A 26,047-nucleotide genomic window follows, 5' to 3' on the forward strand; every position below is an offset into this window, starting at 1 on the left:
AACCAGTCATCATAATATCCCATTAAATGCTTCTAACGAATTTCTTCATATCCAGTCATGTGCAGTCATATTAGGTTTTGCTGTTGTTGTTACGACTTGTCCCTATTTCCCTAAAGTTGTGATTATCCCACGTGAGAGGTAAATTTGATTCACGTTGTTGATCATCAAATCTGTGGTCACTTCAAGTAGACTTTGTCCGTTTATTGAATGAATGATACTGAATGAAGAAGTGTTCAGATGCTGCAAGGGGAAAAGAAAACGTTCCTAGTAAACATACCCCAGCACTGTCTTTATTTACCACAAAATCCAGCAGAACTAATCAGAATTTTATTCTGGACTTCATTTTTTAAAACACATTTACGAGATGGTAAATTTACACTTCGTTTATTGACCTACTTCAGTAATTAAAGAGGTGTGTAAAAACCTATACAGCAACAATAGAAATATACTTTACACGAAAACGTTAAAAAAAAGATAGTTAAGCCATTCCCTTGATATACTTTTTAGGTAAGGGACATAAAGGACTAAAATTTTAGAGTTTTGTGTTCTTTTACATATTGTCGACTTAGAGTGTAAATCTGCTAACCGCCAAAAAGAAAATTTTGTTGTTGTTGTTGTTTTCTAATGCCAGGCGTTTGACAATAAAGTCAATTGACCTCTTGCACTCCAATATTTTTCAAAGATATTATCATGGCCAGCCACTGAAGCACAGATTTTGAGGTGTTTCGAATCCATTTCTTGGTTTGTGTTGCACAATGGGCAGTTAGGGGACTGATACATTCCAATTCTATGCAGGTGTTTGGCCAAACAATCATGGCCTGTTGCCAATCTTAAAAAAAAAAAAAAAATTAAAAGGAAAGCAAAAAACTAAGTTTAAATTAACTCTGAAACTTAGTTTTTTCTTCCCTTGTAAAATTTTCTTTTTGGCGGTTAACAGGTTTACACTCTAAGCCGACAATATACATGCTGTGTCTAAAAAAGACTCAAATGAATTAAATTTGAAAAAATAACTTAAATTGTGTAGTCTAACAGGATAACATTATCAAAATAAACTTACTCTAAGACCTCATGAATTAAAAATCTCTTTAAAAATGCTGTCTTTATGCATATCTGACTCTCCTGCTAAATATGATCTTCTTCCTCCTTCTTTCGAAGACTTCAGGAGAGTTAATTCATTCATTTCATTTAGTCTTCTGCCCAAGGGCGGGTAATTCACGGCAAACCCAGCATTCCCTAATCTTTCTTATTTTATGCCTTCCTCTTAGTCTCCTCATATGATCCATATATCTTAATGTCGTCTATCATCTGATATCTTCTTCTCCCTGAACTCTTCTCCCGTTCACCATTCCTTCTAGTGCACCCTTCAGTAGGCAGTTTCTTCTCAGCCAGTGACCAAACCAATTTTCAGGAGAGTAATGCTATCTAATCATTTAACTGTCGTTTTAATTTTCGGAGAAGAAATGATAATATGATCATAATAATTAACTGAAGTTCTTGGAGAAAATATCCCCTATAATTGCAATATTTGCTATAGACGCACATATTAAGGGACTGAACTTCAATTCCCTTGGTGATAAGCCATCAACTGAGTGATTGGGCTGTGACTAGACTGACTGGCCAGAAATATTGAGGTCGTTGTTGTTGAATAGGACTGATAATAGAATGATGTACTGCGGGTAAGAAACCTCGGGAAGGGTACTTGTTGTCCAGTCAAAATTTGAAACGATTATAGAAAAGTCCATTTGCCTTTTAAAATTCATACATTTTCTGTGTAATTAAAACAATAACCAACTTGCGACAGTTGAAGGCGTCCAAGGGTTTCCATAGCAACAGCCTTTTCTCTCTCTTTGTGGCCAATGAGATGCTACCGCTCTCTCTTCCCTTGATATAGTCTATATCTAGGTGAAGGAAAGAGGGAGTGGTAGCAACTTAGAGCCCTTTCAGACATGGCCACTTTGAGAAGCACTGCTGCTTGTGAATAATGGATTTAAATGAAGGCCTTCAGACGCAGCCACAGCCACAGAATAGTGGCACTGGAGTGGTTGGTTTCATCGCTGGTGGAGGCCACTAAAAGTAGCGCTTCTCGTCGTTATACCAGGAATTAAATGGTAGGTTTCATTAAAGGCCACTATTTTAGTGGCACGTGGGTGGTGCATCTGTGGCGCTGCTAATGGATGACTGTTGGGTCACAAATTCCCTACATCGTCATGACAGTATACAACCTATTGTGCCTCACTGTCTTTTTTTGGAATTTCGTTGGTAATTCTGCTAGAAGCTCTTGAAAATGATTTATTAATAAGGAGCAGATTTCTATATAATTAAATATTATTTTTGCGTGTGATAAAACACAATTGACAAAGTTAAAAATTCCGAATATGAAGCTTCAAGTTTAAAACCCGAATTTTATATCACATAAAAACACATATTTTCACAAAAAAATATGTAAATACATATTTTCAGGAAATCTATTATAAACACACAAATCTTGGAGTTTTTTTACTTAAATAATTTTTTAGAAGAACTTTTAAACATTTTAAAACTAAATCAAGGGTATGAACATTATTTAATTTAAACAAATCTCTCGCCTCTCACTCATGTCCATCAAGTAAGGCAATACGTCTTGTTGTGATTCCCTGTTATCGGGCTTCGTCAATCGATATCCTTCAAGATATACTGAAAGATGGTTGTTTAAAAAACGATTTGGCTTTCCTATTAGCAAATCTAATCTTTTTATGCGACACCATAAAAAAACTCTGAACATCCAAAAACCTGTTTTCTGAAACAGGGAGGTGCGTGCCATGAAAATTAAACTAGACTCGCTACCAGATTCAGAAGCACAATAATTACTAAGGGACAAATTCCAGAATGTGTTTGGGAAAAACAGTGGATATAAAAAAATGTATAAAGTTGCTCAAGTATTGGAGGGTGTGCCTGTAGGTGAAATTGACGGTGTTTGTGTTTGTGACATTCCTATCTTTAAATATACACGTCTCACATCCTGTGATGTGAAAAGTCGTTGTTCAGAGATAATCGGCATGCATTTGTGATGGAGAATTTGGAGATGACCTTTGGCCAACTACTAGCACTCAAGTGTGGTTGGTGAGTACCTAGTAACATTTTTTTTTCCAAGCTAAGTAAGGTATTTTTGTCATATTAAAAAAATATATATATATAAAATTTTTTTTATTTTTAGCAAATATTTTCGTACTTTTTAGCACAAAAAATAAATATATTTAAATTTTTTAGCACATAAAAATCCGCTCCCTATTTATTAAAGATGCGAAAATACAAAAAAAAAAAAAAAAGTTATAGTCCTGATGCAAATCATTAAATAAAGTGTGAAATAGTCCTCGATACTGTCTTTCTAAACCCAATGGATGGACTCAGACTCTTCTTCTATCTTTATATCTATTCTTTCTCCGTATGAGCAAAGTTACCAAAAGTATATGACTGTGTTCACTGGAAGACTCAAAAATTCTGTACAGAAATTTAGTATATTAAGCAGCGCTTCAAATGCCCATTCACAGCTCCACTAATGCGCGTTTGCAGCACCATAACACTCGTTCGCAGCGCCAAATGCGCACTAGTGGCGCTGCTAAGTGGCCTCGTCTGAAGGGGCCCTTATTGGCCACAAAGAGAGAGAGGGGATGTTGCCATGGAAACCCTTAGACCCCTTCAAATTTCCAAGTTGGTTGTCGTTTTAATTTCACTATAACTTATTGACATAACCTAATCCTGTTTTCATATATTGCAGTTTTCTGTTTTAATTCTTAATTTTTTCATCCTTTATAATTCATAATAACAAGCAATTTTAAGTATGATATTATATTAATGCACATTTGACACAACAAAGTAATTTGTTTTCTGCCTGACATAAGAATCTTGACTTAGATTGTTTTTTTGTTTTATAACAATATTTTCTTTTGTTGCATTCCTAATTTTGTGCCAACTGTTATTTAATATCAAAAAGTCTTTATAATATATTTCCAACATAACGAAAAATATTACAAAAATAATTGAAATTAAACATACCGGTAACCATTAAAAGAAACAGCTGAAATGTTAAAAGTTATTATTATCCTTGTCTGATAGTGCAGATGATAAGAAATCCGTCCATTGAGTCCAGAAGATACAGCCAATACACAGCATTTCTTTTTATTGATGATGTAGATTTACTTCACTGGAATGTAGAGTGGGGGATAGGGAGTCATTATCAATATAAAATAACCATTTTTGTATAAGAAATACAATATTATATTAATTTAAACTGAGGATTATATTGAAAATAATTTTGATACATTTATCGGAGTTGAAAATTTTCATTTAAAAGAGATGTGGCAGGCAGCATTGGACGATTTTACGTTTCAGCATGAGACCCATCAGTAATAGTTGAAATAGTCTTCTGTGTTAATGTTTAAGTATGCACATATTATATTTGTATCATAGATGTTCTGTTATTCCTCTGCATTTTTGAGCCCTGCATGTACACCTAGGATTGTGCAACTTGGTCTATATTTAGTAATGCACATTCTGCAGTTTGGTCATTTATCATGAAAAATAATTTTTTCTTGATGATTGAGATTTACCGTGTATCATTTACTTTGGAAGACTGTCACGATATATCAGTTTTATCAGATTAAATGGTTCTCAGTGGAATTTCATACATAAAATAGCTAGTATAAATTGAATTGAATTGCATTTTAATGAGAGCAGGCATTGGACTACCCTTATACCACTATCATAACATAGCTAGTAACTCAACATCTTATACATTTATTAATAACTAGCTGTACCCATGCGCTCCACTGCACTTGTTAGAAATAAAATAAAGTAATTACATAATTGAAATAGGACATCTGGTCCAGGGAAAATTCGTGTTTGATAGAAGGATAAATCGTTTAATATATCACTTAATTTAAATTGTATTTAAATAATTAAAATGCGATCATTTTGGTCCAGAGACCACTCATTTACTGCAATGATAATTCCTTTAACATGTTTCTTAATTGTTATTACATGCAAATAATTCAAATATGATCATTTGGTTCAGAGAATATCCGTTTTTGGTGCAATTTGGTCCCATCAAAGTTTGCTTGGAATGAAACGTATCGGAAATCATTTTTAAAGAAACTTTTGTTACATAACATTTTTCACAAAAATTAAAAATAAGCGAGATATTTCGGTTTATTTAATTCAGGCGCCCAGAGAAACTACACTTTCCAATGGTGAAATAATAATTAATTATACAAATCGGTTAATTTAGCTTCCAATATTACTTCATACAAACATAGAAACATTCTCTGTAGGCTATGTTTAATAGCTTTCGATTGTTGTTGTCAAGGCCCCTTATAGACGAAGTCATTTGTTTTTATTTAATTGCAGCGCCTTAGATGGCGTTGTTTTAATTTTAAAACTCATTTATCTCATTAAATATCAGGCCTATCAAAATTTTGCTTAGAATAAAACTTATCGGAAATCATCTTTAAAAAAATGTTTGTTATGTAACATTTTTCATGAAAATTAATAATAAGGGAGATATTTCGATTTATTTAGTTCAAGCCCCCTTATAACCCCCCTTTTAAATAAAGTATTTTGAATGTCATATAGCCTAAAATCTAAGTTACAACGAACGTAATTTATATTCCGATTTTCATATAAATCAGTTCAGCCATTATCGCGTGAAAAGGTAACAAACATCCAGACAGACAGACAGACATACAAAAAAAACTTCAAAAAAGCGATTTTCGGTTTCAGGATGGTTAATTATACATGTTAACACCAATTATTTTTGGAAAATCGAAAATTACCAGAAAAATTTTAGCTACAGATTTATTATTAGTATAGATATAAATTGTATTGTGTCTGCATTTTCATAACTTATATTTTTCGTATTTCTTATTTATTTCAAATGTGACAGAAATCATTACATTGGGACTTAAATTATTAGCCTTAATTTGTTCAACAAAACTGTGACAGTTACCAAAACGACTGATCATTGAATTATTTAAAAGAGAGAGATAGTCTGTTCCGAAAATAAAACATATTTACCAGTACATATATATATATATATATATATATATATATATATATATATATGATAAACATGTACCTAGTGGAAGTAATGTAACTGTGCAAATTTTAACAGTTTATTTCTTCAATGGAGTGCAGTAAAAATTCTAATACCATATTAGTCCCAAACGGATACTTTTCTCAGAAAAATAATTTGTCCCTAAATGTTAACACTGTTTTACAGGATAAGTACTATCCCTACAATTCTGATTTTTACTCTTATCTTTAAAGAAACTCTCATGAAAAAACAGAAACTGAATAGACTACAGTGGACTATAGTGGACTTTATGTTGTCAGCAAACAGCTGGATACATTAAGAAGATAGATTGATTGATTGATTGATTGATTGATTGATTGATTGATTGATTGATTGATTGATTGATTGATTGATTGATTGATTGATTGATTGATTGATGTGTTTGTTTGTTTATTAGAGAAACTGATAAGGAATGATTTATCTCTTTGCAGTTTTTAAATAAAATGTACGGTTTTCTTGCAAATTAAATGAAAAGATTAACACACATTGTTATTTCCTGCTATGAGGAAGTCTGGCAACCCTGGCGCAGTGACTAAGGGATGGAATACTGTAATTTCAGTCTTGAGTTCATGAGTGTATTCATAGGTGAACCATTGATGTCCTGTTGCCAAATTACCTAATTTTTTAATTATCCATGCACTTAATTACAAATTGCATATCAGTAATAGATTTTTTTATATATCTTACTGTCCCCTTCAATCTGCACAATTATATCACTTCCACTTGTATATTTTTTGTATTATATCTTCGAACAAAATTATGTATTACAAGAAATATCATCCCTCAATACTAGAACATTTATTTAATCTAATGAAAATGATTAAATACATTACAATTCTTACAGGATTTTAACAAGAAAGCTCACTGAATGCTGTAAAATTCAATGAACAATTAATTTCTTGTTAGATGAGACGCCATGTTTCTTTATCGACTTTAACATTGAAATTAACAGCTAACATACTCTTTGATACCTACATCACAAGGACAGTGAGCCTACGAAATGAAGCTCTCAGGCTGCTGGGTGACCGAATGCTCGAGATTATGCGAATGTTAGTCATACAGGAGAAATGTACTGGTACTTGATCTGACAGAAAGGACTATTTGTAATGTTTGAACGATTTTTATGATACTAAATACTGAAGAATTGTTAATAGAAACAGCGATAGTTAAAGATGACGATAATTAAAGTTCCACTGTTTTTCCTTTCTGAAGGAAAGTAGTACTGGAAGGCCTGTGACATTCTTTCAGGGGCGAGCTAAAGTTTTTTCTATATATAATATATGTTATGTTATAATTATTAGCAAAATAATAAATAAATAAATATACAGTATATACAACATATGAGGACTTTGACCCAGAATGAAAGGGCTACAGACAGGTAAAATTTACCAATCGTTTCTCTTGTATGTATGTCAAAATTAAACTCTTAAAATCATCATCTTTGTTAGTCATCCTATCATCCGGAGTTATTAATTCTGCCTTAGAACTTAGAAATAAAATAATTTCTGCCAAAGTAAACGAATTTCAGAGAAGTAAAATTCACGACATCTGAAGCATTAAAAAAAAAGTATTTAAATGTCAAAATAATCAATTATGACTTTACAAGAAACAATGAGGCAAGGAAATTGATTGTGAGGTTATGATTTTAATAAATTTAAAGGCCAAAACAAAAACAATGCTTCATCACTCAGCTGATGGTTTCTCATCAAATGGGCTGCAATTTCATCCTTGGAATGTCTGTTTGATTTTTGGTGAACAAAGTCTCTGTTTATAATAATGTAGTTGAAATTTGTGTGAGTTAGTAACTTAGAGAACAAAATGGTGTGATGAAAATGACACAATCAGTGAATTTGACTTATAGTTTTGATTCAATCCTTTAACAATTGTCCACACCTGTGGAGTAACGGTCAGCGCGTCTGGCTGCGAAACTAGGTGGCCCGGGTTCGAATCCCAGTCAGGGCAAGTTAGAGGTTTTTTCCGGGGTTTTCCTTCAACCCAATACGAGCAAATGCTGGGTAACTTTCGGACTCATTTCACCGTCATTATCACCTTCATCTGACTCAGACGCTAAATAACCTGAGATGTTGATACAGCGTCGTAAAATAACCTAATAAAATAAAATAAATTTAACAATCAATTGTGAAAACTGTACTTCGCTGAACTAAGTTCCTAGCTTTATAGACTGATGTCTATGTGGATCAGCAGTCTCTATTGTGACTGCAGATGTCTCAGACAGACAAAGCAAGAAATGGAGTAAAAGGAAAGAAGACACTCATTTGTTCATTCGTTTGTTTGTTTGTTCGTTCGTTCATAGTTTTAACATTAAGCTATATGGATTGTATACGGAGACTAAGAAGAAGGGAAATACTGTAGGTCTTCAAATGCCAAAGAATTTAAGACAGTCCTAAATAAGAAACTATCAATACAAAAGATTCAGATTTAGAGTTTAAATTCATAGTTCTTTGAACTCTGGTTCCATTCATTGACCTACAACCGCAGAAAAACGACATCCTTAGTGAGACATTTGAGACTGTATTTCTAGTGTGTATCAATGTTGGTAGCTGATTATTATGAATGTCTGTAATGTACTTGCATGCCAGTGAATGGTGTGTGTTACTAGAGATGAGCATGCTGTATGTTTGGGATTGCTTTGCATAACTCTTTAGTGTCTTCCAGTTGTCATATAATTTGAATTTAATTGTGATATTTTAATTATATGAGAATATTAAATGTTAATCATGTTTACAAAATATGCATAAACTTAAGAGTTCACTATTTTCAAAATTTAAAAATGTTTCCAATTTGCTTTTCTAGGGAACATTTCTTCGATATTTCAGTGAAACTTTAAAACAACTAACATAATTATATAATTCATTCAGTCAGCCATTTCCATCTTTGAGTGCATTTGTCTTTGTTGCTGTCGTAATCACTACAGAACTAAATCGCAGCAAGAAATCTGGTTTCATACACACTGTGTGAATAAACTTGTTAGAATACATTATAATAAACAATTCTGTAGTCATCTTTCTTAATGCTAATGTAAAATGATTTCTGAATTAATTTACCTGTTTCTTGTAGTTAAATTTGAGAACAATTTTAAGTATAAATTCTGTAAATCCGGAGATTATATATATAAAATGCAACATATTCTATTTCAGTAGAAGTTCTAACGCAATAAAATTCAAGCAAACATTTTGCAAATGCATTAAATCACAAACTGTTGTTATGAAACCTTTATGCGAAATAGACATGTTGCAGAAATACGCTAAATTTGTAATGTTAGATACTATTAGAAACTAGCCAAAAATGTTTATAAAAGCTTGTGTTAATAAATTTCTCTTTGCTTTCTCCGAAAATTTAATTTAAAATTTCTTCTTCTTCTTCTTCTTCTTCTTCTTCTTCTTCTTCTTCTTCTTCTTCTTCTTCTTCTTCTTCTTCTGCCAAATCAAGGGTTGGACCCCAAGATCCATTCCAAGGCTAAACTCTTTATCTATCAGTCCATCTCATCTCCAGACGTACATTTCTTTAGTCTGACAAGATGATAAATGAATCTTAGAATGAGAAATAATAATGTATTAATATCTAATAATTGTGTACAAAGCATCTTTGGATGACAATTTATTTTGTTTACAAGGGTAAGTGTACTAAAACTAATGTGACAACTGAGTTGTGAATATATACATATTAAGTAAAATAAATTAATCACATAATTTACATATTAGAGAAGGAAGTAAAAAAAAATTGTATATATTTTACTACTTAAATTGTACTTTGTTACTATATCTTACTCTTTTTTTCATCACTTTACTGTAAGAATATTTTTTTTAAATTTTGAAGTATTTTAATAAAATTGATTATATGAAAACTGTAGTGTATTATTGTCTTTATAAAAATAATTTATTAATACAGTTATGAACACTCATAATTCCTAGATCTTTCAATCTGGAAGCAAAATTTTTGTTGTAAAAGTTTATTATTAAACATATAAATAAATAACTGAATTATCTGCTTGTCACATTGTAACAGAATGCAGAATTGCAATTAAATGCTTGTTACTTAAGATACGACAAATAATCAGTACTTTTTAACGAACCAAAATGGACCAGAATGATTTCTTTAATTGTACTTGTCTTAACTTAAACTATCCTGAATTTTGTTTGTGTTCATTATTAGAATTTAGTATTAGGACATAGAATTAATTTGAAATGTTGGCATTTCAGTGTGCATTTGGTTTTGTGATACAGTGTGATTTGTGTGTTGATTGTTGTGTTCAGTACATGCTTTGGTAGACGTAAAATAGTGTTCGTTTAGTGGGCGTATTTTTTTTCGTGGACCGTTGGCTGTGTTAAGTGTTGCTAACATGCGGTATTTGTTGGACAGTGTCAGGGGCGATGGTAGACTCGCAGCATAGCGCTGCATCTCACCGGAGGGGCTCCACACAGAGTGACACAAGTGCTCTGGTGAGCAGTCTCACACGGGACTTGTCCCAGTCTCCTAGCGGATGCACCACGACAGCCAACACACGAGACCTGTCACCAAGTCCCAGCTGCAGTTCTCTGCAGATGCGCTCGGAGGGAAGTCCGAACAGCACACCTGGCACCCCTAGGAAGAATGAGCAGGTACACTATTGGCCATGCATGATTTTATACTTTTATTCCTTGTATAAATATTAATTTTTATTAATGAATTTATTTATTGTTCATATATAAATAGACGAATAAATTGTATGTTTCTTTTATTGTAAGAGAACTGCAGTTAAATTCTTATTCTTTAACACAGAATAAATAGTCAGTGCTTTACTTTGCTTTTGCTTTACTTGGTGAAAAATCGTGAACTTTTTATTCTGTATAATTAGTATTTAATCCATTTTGAATCTTGCGTACACTACTTTTAACACTTGAATATAAGTAATTGATTAATTAGCAGTGGCGTAGCGTCAATGTAAGCTAAAAAGCTTAGCTTCCCCAGTTAATAATAATTTCATAATAAACCTGCAGTTTATGGAGAAAATTATTTATTAATTTTAATAGAATTATATTTATGCGTTAAATATTGTGATGCGGCAGCTTAGGATGAATTGTGATGCAGCAGTAAACAAGAAGCCTGCACACACCAGCTTCCAAGCAGACTGGTTTCTTCTGTGTAATCCATCCCGCAGATTTTCCATCCCTTTCTAACTAAACTACCCTAGTCGCAAGGCTCGCAAAGAAGCTAGCTTTAACATTTAAAATAAGTAGTTTCCGAGTTATCCCTTTTCGTCAGTTGTGTTCAGTTGAAGTGTTAGTGTGCATTGTGGCTGATATAATAAATAATGAGTGAAATAACAGTTCCTGACACTAATTTACTTGATTTTTTTTAGGATAATTCTATTATCAAGACTGACTTACGAACAAAAGTGTGATCTAAAAAACAAATGACCGACTTCCTTGCTGTCAATGAAGGACACAACCAAAAGACAGACGCATACTTACGTAATGATACTAATATTGTGATTTCTCTAAGTATGACAGGGAGTGAGCTAATGTTATACGTATATGTGTCTATTTGTTAAGAGATATGTGTAAACCGTGAAATCATATTTTACTACGTATGTTTGAGGTCATGCCTTATTGCTGTTACTTACGAGATTCCAACCAATCTTCGACTGCTGACTTGACATTGACTACTATTTATTTTAAGGCTGTATTTTTGTAATACGTTTTCTCATATTGTATGAAAGACAACTTGAGTTAGCTTCCCCTGCTCAAAATTTCATGCTACGCCACTGTTAACTAGCGGACTTACTCGTGTTAATTATGTAAGTTTGTGCGGCTTACAGCTGTTTCGGTGCTTCATCACACCATCCTCAGAGCCTACTAGATCTCGGCATCATCTCGAACTTCTCTGCCTGTTATGTGGGTGCGTTTGATTGTTGAAAGGTGTTGAAAAGTGGAGTCAAATAGTGTGTGTGTACTGAAATTGATCTGTGTGCGGACATGGAAATCCTACACATACAACCCAAGAACAAAAAACTCAACACACTAGAACAATACGAAATATACAAACACACTAAAACACACCTCGATCAAATTCTCAACACACAGCTCAATTTCAGTACACACACACTATTTGACTCCACTTTTCAACATCTTTCAACAATCAAACGCACCCACATAACAGGCAGAGAAGTTCGAGATGACGCCGAGATCTAGTAGGCTCTGAGGATGGTGTGATGAAGCACCGAAACAGCTGTAAACCACACAAACTTACATAATTAACACGAGTAAGTCCGCTAGTTAATCAGTTACTTAGTATTTAATCCTTAAATTTCTTCAACAAATGTTTTTGCTGATTCATATCTTTGTGTTAAAATTTAAAAAATAAAAAAATGACCCACTCTCACTAATACGTGGTCCCTTTTAATACGCTATTTTTATGCGGTCCCTTGAACAGCGTCTTACCGAGGTTTCACTGTAAGCACTTGAATCATGGCCTTCTTAACAGATTACCGATATTTTTCTAAAAACTATGTCATTACGGTACAGCACTGAATTAAGAAGGCAGTTTCATTACGAGTCAGTATATGGAAAAGATAAAGGCCTAAAATACCAAATTATTTAAAAAATGTAAAGAAGGTACTGTATTAACAATGTAATGTTCAAATTTAGCGAGTATATTCTACATTACACTTATATTTTACTTCCAAAACATCTTCAGGTTTTATAGCTCCATTTGCTGATGAGGTATCCATGTTTGTTTAATGTGCAAGTCATCAGTCAAGCAAGCATTTTCGTTTATTAGCTATTACGGATCATGATTTCTGACGTCATATCCGGCTATTTAGTCAACTATCTAGTTCACTTAAACTGTAAATGTAGCTTCGAGACACGACAGTAAGTCAAAGCTGGATGTTCTCTTGTTTTACAAATTATCAGAGTGAAGCCTCAAATCAAAGTCTCTAACCTTTTAGCGTTTGATGTCAGTAGCTGAATGTTTTTACAGGATCCTTTGGGATACAGTCCCAGAGCAGTGACACAAACTGGAACACAGACAAGCCCCGAGAGTGGTGGAGCCAGCATGAAGGGACACTTCAGCATTGGAGCAAGTGGAAACAAGGAAGAACGTCTTTCCCCAAAACTTGGACGCAAAGATCGAAGTGGAACTGGCAGCAAAGGCCGCAGCAGTAAGCGCGCAATGTCCCCTGCACCCACCCAGCAGCCCAGCTCCAGCCGCGACCGCAGCCTTACCCTCACAAAGGAGCCTGTGAAGGAAGCTGTGAGTCCTTCCGTTGCCGAGAGCTTGCGAGCCATTTTCGCAGCATTTCTGTGGCACGAAGGAGTCGTTCACGACGCCATGGCCTGCGCTTCGTTTCTGAAATTCCATCCCAGTTTGCCAAAGCAGGGAGCTCTTGTTGTGACCCGCCAGCATGTGGGTGGTGCCGGTGCTGGTGGATCTGGAGATAAGAGGCGGTCTGAACTCACGAAAGAGCAGCGGGCTAGGCAGAGACATTCAGTTGAAGTGAGTACAGCTGGAAACTACCTTCACATCCAGCCGTCAACACTGGAAACCCTGACGAGATCAGCAGCAAATGCAAACGCAAATCGTAACAGAGCCAAGAAGCAGCATGCAGAGTCCGTAATCAAGGAGGAGAGTGGCGGTAGCAGTGGAACCAACGCTGCAACAGCAGCAGCAGCCACAGATGGAAGTAAGCTGTCATCTCTGCCTGAGACATCTTTCCACACAGTGGCTGTCCTCCCACCTGCGTTGAAGTCTTTGGTATTCTTGTGGGAGGAGTTAAGCTCCAACTGCCTCCAGGCTATCATGCAGCAAGTCGTTCTTCCTAGCCCCACAATGCCAGCAAGAGCACCCAAGAAACTGCTTAGTGTTGACAAGATGGTGGGTGCCATGAGCGGTAAGGGTTTGCAGGATGGTAAAGAGCAGCGAGGGGCCATAGAGAGAGAGGTCGGCAGCAAAAAGGCCGGGCGCAAAAAGAAAGAATGGAAGCCTATGGGCAGGGCTAACCTGCTTGGAGAAGTCGCCAGCGGCTTGGCAGGAGCTGCTGCCATGTTGGGCGGTGGAGTGGGAGGAATAGAACGGGAGACAGCCTGCGAACTATGCGGCAACATGTACCCTCATCCTGTGACGTATCACATGCGTCAAGCCCATCCGGGTTGTGGAGGCCATGCCGGAGGGAAGGGATACAACAGCGGTGGCAACTTCTGTGTTGGTTGGGCTGGGAACTGTGGAGATGGAGGTGTTGGCGGCAGCTCCTGGTATCTCGTGTGTGACACCTGTCGAGAGAAGTACCTCCGCTCGAAGAAGCAGAGTGGAGTTTCTGGGAAAGACAAATCTGGCAGCAGCAAGAAGAGTAGCCTCGGGAAGAAGAAGGCTGCGGGCCCCAACTCGTCCTCGGCTTCCAAGCTGCTATCCCCCACCGCCAGCACAGCCCCACTGGAGACCCACATCATCATGCGCAACAACGCTATGTTCCTTCTTGATCTCGCCAGTGCAGGGGGCTCTGTTTTTCCTCCCCACCAGCAGAGGCGCATCTCTGTCAACAACATGCCTTCAGTTGCAGAGAACTACAGTCCACCAGATCCGCCTGGACCTTTCTCTCCAGCAGGTCCGTTCCAGTGTCTCCAGTCACTAGGCATTCATCCTTCACAGCAATTGCATGACGACCAGCAGTTCCTGGAAGAAACATTCAGAAGACAGACGATACAGCAGTCTCTCCTGGAGGCAGGTTTCAATGGGAACCTACATCACTTGGGAGTAAGGGTAAGTGTGAATGTGTCTGACAGTTTGAAATATAGTTGAGGCGTGTTATAATTAGGGAGCGGATTTTTATGTGCTAAAAAATTTAAACATATTTATTTTTTATGTGCTAAAAAGTACGAAAATATTTGGTAAAAATAAAAAAAAATATATATATATATATATATATATATTTTTAATATGACAAAAATACCTTACTTAGCATGGAAAAATAAATGTTACTAGGTACTCACCAACCACACTTGAGTGCTAGTAGTTGGCCAAAGGTCATCTCCTAATTCTCCATCACAAATGCATGCCAATTATCTCTGAACAACGACTTTTCACATCACAGGACGTCAGACGTGCATATTTAAAGATAGGAATATCACGAACACAAACACCGTCAATTTCACCTACAGGCACACCCTCCAATACTTGAGCAACTTTACACATTTTTTTATATCCACTGTTTTTTCCAAACACATTCTGAAATTTGTCTCTTAGTAATTGTGCTTCTGAACCTGGTAGCAAGTCTAGTTTAATTTTCACGGCACGCACCTCCCTGTTTCAGAAAACAGGTTTTTGGATGTTTAAAGTTTTTTTATGGTGTCACACAAAAAGGTTAAATTTGCTAATAGGAAAGCCAAATCGTTTTTTAAACAACCATCTTTCAGTATATCTTGAAGGATATCGATTGACGAAGCCCGATAACAGGGAATCACAACAAGACATATTGCCTTACTTGATGGACATGAGCAAGAGGCGAGAGATTTGTTTAAATTAAATAATGTTCATACCCTTGATTTAGTTTTAAAATGTTTAAAAGTTCTTCTAAAAAAATTATTTAAGTAAAAAAACTGCAAGATTTATGTGTTTATAATAGATTTCCTGAAAATATGTATTTACATATTTTTTTTTGTGAAAATATGTATTTTTATGTGAAATAAAATTCGGGTTTTAAACTTGAAGCTTCATGTTCGGAATTTTTAATTTTGTCAATTGTGTTTTATCATATGCAAAAATAATATTTAATTACATAGAAATCCGCTCCTTAGTTATAATGCGCATACACCAGGGGCGGCTCGTCCATAAGAGCTGCGGAGCTGCAGCACTCCCTGCTTTGTCAAGAAAATAAAAATAATTTTAATTTTAATCTGTAGAATAATTTTTTATAGCTTTTCTTAAGTAAATTGCTTTATATTTCATCTGGCCGGGAATATGTACTATTATCTGATGCATAATATTTTTGCACATCGACTGTATTGGAATTGACACTGCATTCAAAGTCGTCCTGGGATCAGCAGGGTGGGACAGCTCATAGAGAGTGTGTCTTGCATGGTCAGGGGGTAGAGAGGTGAAGGGAAGCAGAGGGAAACTGCCGCTTATTAAAACCCATATTTTGCTGCAGTGGCTTGCAGAGCCAGGCGACAAGGGAAGATCTTTCCTCTCCTCCCACACCGCTATTGTAATGCTGCGTCAAATGGATTCTCTATTCCCTTGAAACTTAATGACAAAATTTTTATTTTCTCTTCACATACTTATTGTAGAATCTTATCGAGTTAATATAACGAAATTAATATCCTCTATTGCCTTATTATTATATATCCAGCCTCCTTAACTCAAAATGTTTGCGCGAGTAGAATCCTTTTGATATAGCATGTAAAATACGAAAGAGATCTCTTTCCAGTTTTAGAAAATTGTTGACCATCAGTATATCTGAGTGTTGCTTTGGTGTGACATCTTAGTACCGTAACTTAACCAGTGTAAATGTGCAAGCATGAGTGTGTGTGAATTACAGAATATTAATTTTTCTCAACTTTCCGTTGCGGAGAAGATTGAAGTGAAATTTGTATATACCAAAATCTACTGCAGTGCCCCCAGTCCACAAGTTCACGAGCCGCCACTTGCATACACTCACAGTAGCGTCATGCATTATAGGCACTATGTCCAGTTCAAGTTTGTTGGGTATAATGAAATTTGATATTCACCGATGTTGACTCTGCAGAAAGAGGCCTGTCGTGTTTGTTCCACCCTGTTACAGAATTATTGGCTGTCCTTCAGTCTTATTCTTTCATGTTTTAACGGCTAAAGAATTTTAGCATAGGTCTTGCGATTAATTTTTCATACGAAATAAGACGAAATCTGTAATGTCTTGGTTGCCTCTCTCATGTTCGAATATTGCAGGACACTAACTCACAATATTATGACAGAAACTAATATTTATTTTATAAATTATTGGTGTATACAAAGAAAATGAAATTTTTTAATACTAGTCTGCATTTAGAAATTTAATGAACGTAATGAACGTATGCTAAATTTACACTACCTTTTTGCTTTTACATCTAATTAATACTCAGTCTGAAAACGGAATTTGTTATACATTTTCAAGACTTAATAAGAAATGTGCTGTTCATCTAAACACGAAAAGCAAATACCGTATATGAAGCAGATGAGAAACTAATTACCAAGTTTTTGATGAAAGAATGCAATTTGTAGGTGGGACTAGGAGGGACCATTGTTAAAAATTAGGCGTGATAAGATGACATGCAATTGCGATACCACTCACAACATAACCCAAACACAGGAGATAGGAACATAGCAACCAGTCAGCGGTCAGGGTGTGGAAGAATTTTTCCTTATGTTTGTTAAAAACAGAGAAAAATCCGCTCTGGCACCAGGAATCGAACCCAGGACCCCCAATTCTACGCACTAGGTACTTACCACTGACCTATGCCAAGACTCAGTCCATGGCATTTGATCGAACTCATTCGTCTAACAGTACATAACTGTTGGTTCGTGGCCACCGAAGTCACTCAATTGAGTGTCGAACATGAAGTAGGCCAAAAAGGAGGGGGGGGGGGGGAACCAAAAGAATTCGATCCGGTGCCGTGGATTGAGCCTCAGTGTTAGAGCACCCAGAGCATAGAACTGGGAGTCCTGGGTTCGATTCCTGGCGGTGGAGCTAATTTTTCTCCTTTATTAATAATAATAATAATAATAATAATAATAATAACTACAACAGGGAATTCTGTAGGAACAAACATTAATAATATCACCATATAGAACTTATGTTCGTTAATATGCGGAGTAACCTTGTATGGAATGAAGATCAGATGTCATATTCTGATATTAGTTTCATTTGACTTTCTACGAGCTGATTTGTGTACTTAATAGCTGTAATCTACTACACTTACACGAACACTTACACATACACTCACCCTAGTACACGACATAACTCTCCACAGATACACATCATGTACAGTGTGACCTGCCGAAGTGGTGTACAATTAGAAAATGGGTCACAGTTTTGCCATCTATCCACAGTATGCGGAACCCGTATCACGCAAGTGAAGTGGGTGGGCGTTGGACACACACACACACACACACATACACACTATATTTACAAACATAATATATTTAATATTTACAGTAGTGTAATACTTGTTCTTAACCATGTAAAAACAGTTTATAAACTCTCTTAATTTGTATATGGTTCTGACATGATGTTATTTATGCAGCCGGTATCGGAGGGCCCTTTGAGTGATAATGAGAGTGAAGGTAGTAAAGGGCGCACATTCCATCGTTCCATCTCAATGGGTACTAACGGTGCCCCCTGGAGCAGACGGGAGGGCGATGGACGAGTCATCATGATGAGGAAGCGGAACAACAGCAGCGGGGAGATGGCCAGTGGTAAGCCACTCCACTCTTTGTCTGAAGGTAGTGTTTTATTTTATTTCCGTTTATTTTATCATTTCCGTTATCACTGTTGATTTATATTATTATTATTATTATTATTATTATTATTATTATTATTATTATTACTATCATCATCATCATCGTCATCAATTTAATCTTTGTCTTCATCATCATCTCTTCCTCCTTCTTCTACGCTTCCTTTTTTTCTTATTCCTCAAGACTGGGGCCTCTTTCGTTTATTCCATTTCCAAATTCTGATTATTATGCCACAGCACAGTAGTTATGTGAAACAAGAGAAACTCCTCCTATATATACAGAATGTTTCAAAAGTGATTGTAAAAAATTTAGGGATGAGAAGTAAAAATGAAGAGAAGCAACAGAGTCCCAGTAAACATGGGTCCGCAAATTAACCGTTTATGCCATTTTTTTGGTTGTTGGGGCTGCTAGTAAATTGAGCGCCTGGATACAGTAAAGCAGCAACATTTATGCTTCGTATATATGCCACACTCTCCCCATCCCTTTTCTTCTAAGTATGAGATGATATCTAAACAATATATCACTGGATAATTTGGATTTTTGTATATGGGGTTATGCAAAAAGCCTGGTTTACACAACAGACATCACCAAACCTGAAGAATTGCAGCTACAGATTGTAGATGCGTTCCAGCAAATGAAGAACAACCCAAGATTGCTCGAGTGCATTCTTGGGTCTTTGCAGAGAAGACTAGACAGATGCATTCATCACTGTTGGATATACACTTTTAACACTTATATAACCACTTATTAACTTTCTTTACTGTTTTAACATTAGAAAATTACCTGACTGACTAGTTTCGAAGTGCTATTCTTCCTGGGATTCGAACAATGAAGAATACCACTTCGAAATTAGTGAACCAGGTAATTTTCTAGTGTTAACATAGTAAATAAGTTATTGAGTTAATCAGAGATTCATTCAAATGCATTTTAAACACTTGCTGTAAAATTCTTCAGTTAACATGTTCATACTGTACTGTAACTTGTTTATCCACAAACTTCACTGTTGTTCAAACAAAAAAGTTTCTTTTATGTATGTTCAATCATATTTCTGTGGTGTTGAAGCCAAAATTATCAATTTTACTGTCTCGTGATTGATAAATTAAATAAAATTATCACTGGTTTTGTTGAAATTAGTACTTAGTATTCAGTGGGCCCCAACCAACAAGAAATTATATTTTCTCGTAAACGGTTAATTTGCGGACCCATGTTTACCGAAACTTTTTTGCTTCTCTTTGTTTTTACTTCTCATCACTAAATTTTTACCATCATTTTTAAAACACCCTGTGTATCATCAATTTCCTCGTCAAAAGTTAAATCTCGTCTGTAGATTATTATATTCGATTTGATTTTGTTACTGTAAAATAGAAAATCTATATCGCAATTTCTCTCTCTCTTAATCTTTCTTTCTCTTTTTGTGCTTTAATACGTCTTATACTTTTAATGTATTTTATTCCTTCATTGAGAATGAAGCATTTGATTTCAATTAAAACCTTTTTTTTGTACAGTATTATTATTTTCTCAAGTATGTGTATTTTGGGATTATTTATTAGGAACTTTCTTTTAATGATAATTCATTTGAATGCATTCGCATGTACGTTTGCAAGGATTATTTTCATATAGATATTTCTTCTTTTATTTTGTCTTCTTCTCCTGTGCCGAAGAGTCTGAGCTTCAGCCTACTCAAATACTCATTACTTTCATTTAATTAATTAATTACATCTAACTTAATTTGAATATCCAAGCTGGTCCCTCAAACTTTATTTTTTTTTTTGTTCTTTCTGGCCAGTTGGTTGAACCATGATTTAATACAGTGTTATGTTCTTGCAGATGGAGGCTCGTCTCTCCTATGCTACCCATCAGCTGCTCTCCAGAAGTTGGTTCCGTGTATGGACCAATCTGCCATTGTATCAGAACAATTTAAAGGCTGCATGTTAGATTTGCTGAATCGTCCGGTTATGAGTTTCCTGTTGCAACAACACAATTTGGAGGCTCTGCAGCTGGCAATGAGACAAGCCCTGCGGAAGGCCACATGTCGAGTCTATGCCATGCAGGTGGGCGCAATTAATTTTACGTCAATAGATTGTTAACCTGTTAGTGTATTATATTAAATTTCGAAACTTTGCCTGTGTAGTTACTGTACTTAACTCTGCACCCAAGGCACATACTGGTAGATTCAATTCCAGCTGACAGTGATGGACAATGGGTATACAGTATCATATCGGAAATGCAGTAAACAAAAGGGTAACAAGGTGTGCAGTCATTTGTTTTCTGCAGTAAACAGTATACTCAATAAGAAGCAAGCAGAGAGCTCTCATTAGAAGATATGCTATTCTTACAATGCCAGTTTCAAAGCCCTTGTTTCATATGTACAAAATTTAATTTTAGGACCAATCATGTTTCTTTTGTTATGAATACTATCACTTCCGAAAATATTGAATGTTTTTAAAGAAAATCACATAGAGCATATACTATGATGTTGATGAACAAGTTTTCATATGTCAGAAGATACAGGGTGAACCAGTCGGGGCTAGACTCCTAACCACACTCACTGCGGCTGATTCATACGTAATGATGCTACCATTTGCAGAGGATTTGCTCTGTGCTTTTGCAGTTAGTATTATGTAATGATCAGTGGCGTAGCATGAAATTTTGAGCAGGGGACGCTAACTCAAGTTGTCTTTCATGCAATATGAGAAAACGTATTACAAAGATACAGTCTTAAAATAAATAGTAGTCAGTTTCAAGTCAGCAGTCGCAGATTGCTTGGAACATCGTAAGTAACACCAATAAGGCATGACCTCAAATGATACGTAGTAAAATATGATTTCACGGTTTACACATATCTCTAACAAATAGACACGTATACGTATAACATTAGCTCACTCCCTGTCATACTTAGAGAAATCACAGCATTAGTATCATTACGTAAGTATGTGTTTGTCTTTTGGTTGTGTCCATCATTGACAGCAAGGGAGTCGGTCATTTGTTTTTTAAATCACACTTTTGTTCGTAAGTCAGTCTTGATAATACAATTGTCCTAAAAAAAATTCAAATAATTAGTGTCAGGAACTGTTATTTCGCTCATTATTTATTATATCAGCCACAATGCACACTAACACTTCAACTGAACACAACTGACGAAAAGGGATAACTCGGAAATTACTTATTTTAAATGTTAAAGCTAGCTTCTTGCGTGCCTTGACACTAGGGTAGTTTAGTTAGAAAGGGATGGAAAATCTGCGGGGTGGATTACATAGAAGAAACCAGTCTGCTTGGAAGCTGGTGTGTGCAGGCTTCTTGTTTACTGCTGCATCACAAATCATCCTGAGCTGCCGCATCACAATATTTAATGCGTAAATATAAATTCTATTAAAATTAATAAATAATTTTCTCCATAAACTGCAGGTTTATTATGAAATTATTATTAACTGGGGAAGCTAAGCTTTTTAGCTTACATTGACGCTACGCCACTGGTAATGATGTACTTACCAAATTCACAATTCCTGTTCGAAATGACGTCCTTGTGATATCTGGCAGGCTGCACATCTCCTGAAGATGTGTCCAGCAACTCGCTGCAGTTCGTTCTCCAGAATGGCTCGAATTTCGTGCCGGATATTGAGTTCCTCAAGTGAATGTGGGTTATTCGCGTAAACTTTACTTTTAACCATGCTTCGTCACTATAAAAAATTAAGGGGAGGTCAAGTACTCCATCATACACTAACTGTTGGAACCACATGAAAACCTAAGTCTGCTCTGATAATTAGATTCCGTTAACCTCTACACTACACGAATTTTGTAAGGTTTTAATTTTAATTGTTTCGTACCTCTTTACCTCTTATCACTGAAGACTGTGATACCCCTACCTGCTGAGCTACACGGCAGGATGATGTTGTAGGACTTCTCTCTAGTCGGTGGCCAATTTCATCTAACATCTCCTCAGTGAGAACACGCTCCTTACATGTATGCTCGTTTCTTATCAATACTGATCCAGTTGTACGAAGTTTCTTCACTAAATTGTAAATCATTGCTTTAGAAGGCCCTGGCTAATCAGGTAATGACTCACGGAAGTTTGTTACAACTGTTCTCCAATATTCGTATTTCACAAAGTTGACATAAATAAACACTCGTTGTTGAAGGCTATATTTCATAATGGACACACTACTGCACTCTAAATGTACGGTATACAACTGCACCCTCACTGTGTGAACGTGTTTACGTAACTAAACACGAAACGTATGCAAGCAAGAGGTCTGATCATTGCGATGGTGCAGCAGTTACTACACATACGACTTTCCGCTGACGCCAGTCTAGCCCTAGCTTACTCACTCTGTATTCATTTTAGGACTCACGTTTACTATACTTTGTGTTTTTGTTTTGTTGGAATATTGTCACCTCTCAAAATATTGAATGCTTTTTTTTAAATGCTCTGTATACAAAAGTTGAAAAATTCACATTGCCATTCATGAAAATTAGATATACGGCATATTAATAAAATATTATCAGCCTCGTTATAATTGCGTTAAAATAAATTCTGATATGGGAAAATAATTGGATCATCAGTGTGGTTTCAGGCGTAATAGATCGACTATTGATAAGATTTTTTGTATTCGACAGATATTGGAGAAAAAATGGGAGTATAAGGGTACAGTACATCAGTTATTCATAGATTTCAAAAAGGCGTATGACTCGGTTAAGAGAGAAGTTTTATATAATATTCTTATTGAATTTGGTATTCCCAAGAAACTAGTTCGATTAATTAAAATGTGTCTTAGTGAAACTTACAGCAGAGTCCGTATAGGCCAGTCTCTATCTGATGCTTTTCCAATTCACTGCGGGCTAAAGCAGGGAGGTGCACTATCACCTTTACTTTTTAACTTCGCTCTAGAATATGCCATTAGGAAAGTTCAGGATAACAGGCAGGGTTTGGAATTGAACGGGTTACATCAGATTCTTGTCTATGCGGATGACGTGAATATGTTAGGAGAAAATCCACAAACGATTAGGGAAAATGCGGAAATTCTACTTGAAGCAAGGAAAGCGATAGGGTTGGAAGTAAATCCCGAAAAGACTAAGTATATGATTATGTCTCGTGATCAGAATATTGTACGAAGAAGAGGTGGAAAAATTCAAATATCTTGGAGCAACAGTAACTAATGTAAATGACATTCGGGAGGAAATTAAACGCAGAATAAATATGGGAAATGCCTGTTATTATTCGGTTGAGAAGCTTTTATCATCTAGTCTGCTGTCAAAAAATCTGAAAGTTAGAATTTATAAAACAGTTATATTACCGTTTGTTCTGTACGCTGTGATACTTGGACTCTCACTTTGAGAGAGGAACAGAGATTGAGGGTTTTTGAGAATAAGGTTCTTAGGAAAATATTTGGGGCTAAGAGGGATGAAGTTACAGGAGAATGGAGAAAGTTACACAACGCAGAGCTGCACGCATTGTATCCTTCACCTGACATAATTAGGAACATTAAATCCAGACGTTTGAGATGGGCAGAGCATGTAGCACGTATGGGCGAATCCAGAAATGCATATAGAGTGTTAATTGGGAGGCCAGAGGGGAAAAGACCTTTGGGGAGGCGGAGACGTAGATGGGAAGATAATATTAAAATGAATTTGAGGGAGGTGGGATATGATGGTAGGGACTGGATTAATCTTGCTCAGGATAGGGACCAATGGCGGGCTTATGTGAGGGCAGCAATGAACCTCCAGGTTCCTTAAAAGCCAGTAAGTAAGTAAGTATGGGAAAATAATTAGTCATTACAACTATAACATCTACATACACATTTATATTTAGTCTCCTAACTGCCCATTGTGCAACTCAAACCATAAAATGAATTCGGAACACCTCAAAATCTATGCTTCAGTGGCTGAGCATGACAATATCTTTGAAAAATATTGGAGTGCAAGAGGTCAAATGACTTTATTGTCAAACGCCTGGCATTAGAAAACAACAACATATTTCTGGAAGTCTCTGTCTGGGAATTGTTGGAAGGAAGAGATGAATAGGCATATACATGGGTGGGCAACTCGTGCTCTCAAACTGTGAACAAACTCAGTCAGGTAGAACGAACTCCGTGCTAGCTGCAGCGTACGAGGGCCTTGCAACACGAGTGGTTGTTGGTTCGCTTGCGTCTACAGTGATTGGTGGCTTGTAACTGCAGTGGCTGCCTCGGTGTGTGCCTTTTTTTTGTGCCAAGGTTTTTAGCGCCTTGGGAGTACGAGTTGCCCACCCATGGGCATGTACAATCATTATATGCACGCCTCACATGCACATACATTTTACTTCAAAATTCTCATTCTCAGGGAAATAAGTCTTTCAATGAAAGTAAACGAATATGAAACTACTACTCTACAAAATGTCACCCAGTTATGATAAGAGCTGTTTCTCTGGCCAGGCACTGAATTGGCTTCTGAGAAGTGTGACTCAGCCAGCTTGTCTCCACGACCTTCTGTGGTGGTTTGTGGCTGCGCTGACTCCAGCTCCACCCGACCCTGACACTGAGGGTGAGGAAGACAACAACAAGACTGAAAAAAAGGATGAACATGTGAGTAGATCATAAACCTAGATCTCTTCTTGATGTCAATATGGAATGTAATGTCTGTTCAGTAAAAGGAGCCAAAACTCTAAGGAACATTTCTTATTTCGTTTTTTCCATAAAACTTAATCCTTGTATTCGTCATAATTTTAAATTTATGAAAATTACAGTAGCTTAAGTAAAATTTGGTACAGTGAAACCTCTTTAACATGGACCCCAATAAGCCAGACTTCGCTTTCTGGAGTTTGAATCTCACAAATACATTTTTTGAAGTTGGCTTATAATAATAGTAGTAGTAATAATAGTAATGATGATGATGATCAGTGCTGTCATGGTAATTTTTCTCTTGGCCATATGCCACACCCCTTGTTTTCTCCCTTGAAATATATTTTACTCTCCTCTCTCTATCTCCCAGACTGCAATTTAATGATTTTTTCAATATTAAAGAAGTAAGGAAATTGTTTAGCTATACATTTTAATTGTACAACAAGCTTGATTTAAAGAATACGCCATGTAGCCCCACCATAGATGCACACTTGTCTCGAATCTTGGAGTGTGTATTGCAGCACTTCTTGTTTTTCAACCATTATTTTATATACCGTAATTCTGGATTCCAGTGCTGCAGAGGTGGACAATTTTTGTTTATGAACATCAAACAAATTACATTAGGAACAGCAAGAGATGATCTAAGATCTGTACAGATCTTCATGTACAAAACTTAGACACCCATACAGACAAAAATTTTCTTTTCCCCATACGATTAATTAAAAAACTTGTAGGTTCTCATTTGATGTATGGTCCCGTATGGCCTCCATGACAGCACTGATGATGATGATGAGGATGATGATGATGTGGTGATGGTGCTGATGATGATGATGATGATGATGATGATGATGATGATGATGATAACAGTATTAACAGTAAC

The 26,047-nt window shown here is 36.0% G+C and overlaps 1 protein-coding gene across 5 annotated transcripts in view; it reads left to right on the plus strand.

Annotated features, from left to right (window-relative positions):
* Window positions 1–26,047, plus strand: part of hiw (MYC binding protein highwire) — a 507,580-nt gene that overhangs the window by 452,447 nt on the left and 29,086 nt on the right. For 4 of the 5 annotated variants that reach the window (XM_069830497.1, XM_069830498.1, XM_069830496.1 and 1 more), the window contains 5 exons: window positions 10,487–10,725; window positions 13,088–14,863; window positions 18,361–18,559; window positions 20,402–20,625; window positions 24,982–25,131. In XM_069830497.1, the coding sequence (XP_069686598.1) occupies window positions 10,487–10,725; window positions 13,088–14,863; window positions 18,361–18,559; window positions 20,402–20,625; window positions 24,982–25,131 (2,588 nt within the window). The remainder of the gene's footprint in view (window positions 1–10,486; window positions 10,726–13,087; window positions 14,864–18,360; window positions 18,560–20,401; window positions 20,626–24,981; window positions 25,132–26,047) is intronic. The other variant, XM_069830500.1, reaches the window with a different exon arrangement.

This window comes from Periplaneta americana, chromosome 7 (genome assembly GCF_040183065.1).
Source record: "Periplaneta americana isolate PAMFEO1 chromosome 7, P.americana_PAMFEO1_priV1, whole genome shotgun sequence".
Classification (NCBI taxonomy): domain Eukaryota; kingdom Metazoa; phylum Arthropoda; class Insecta; order Blattodea; family Blattidae; genus Periplaneta; species Periplaneta americana.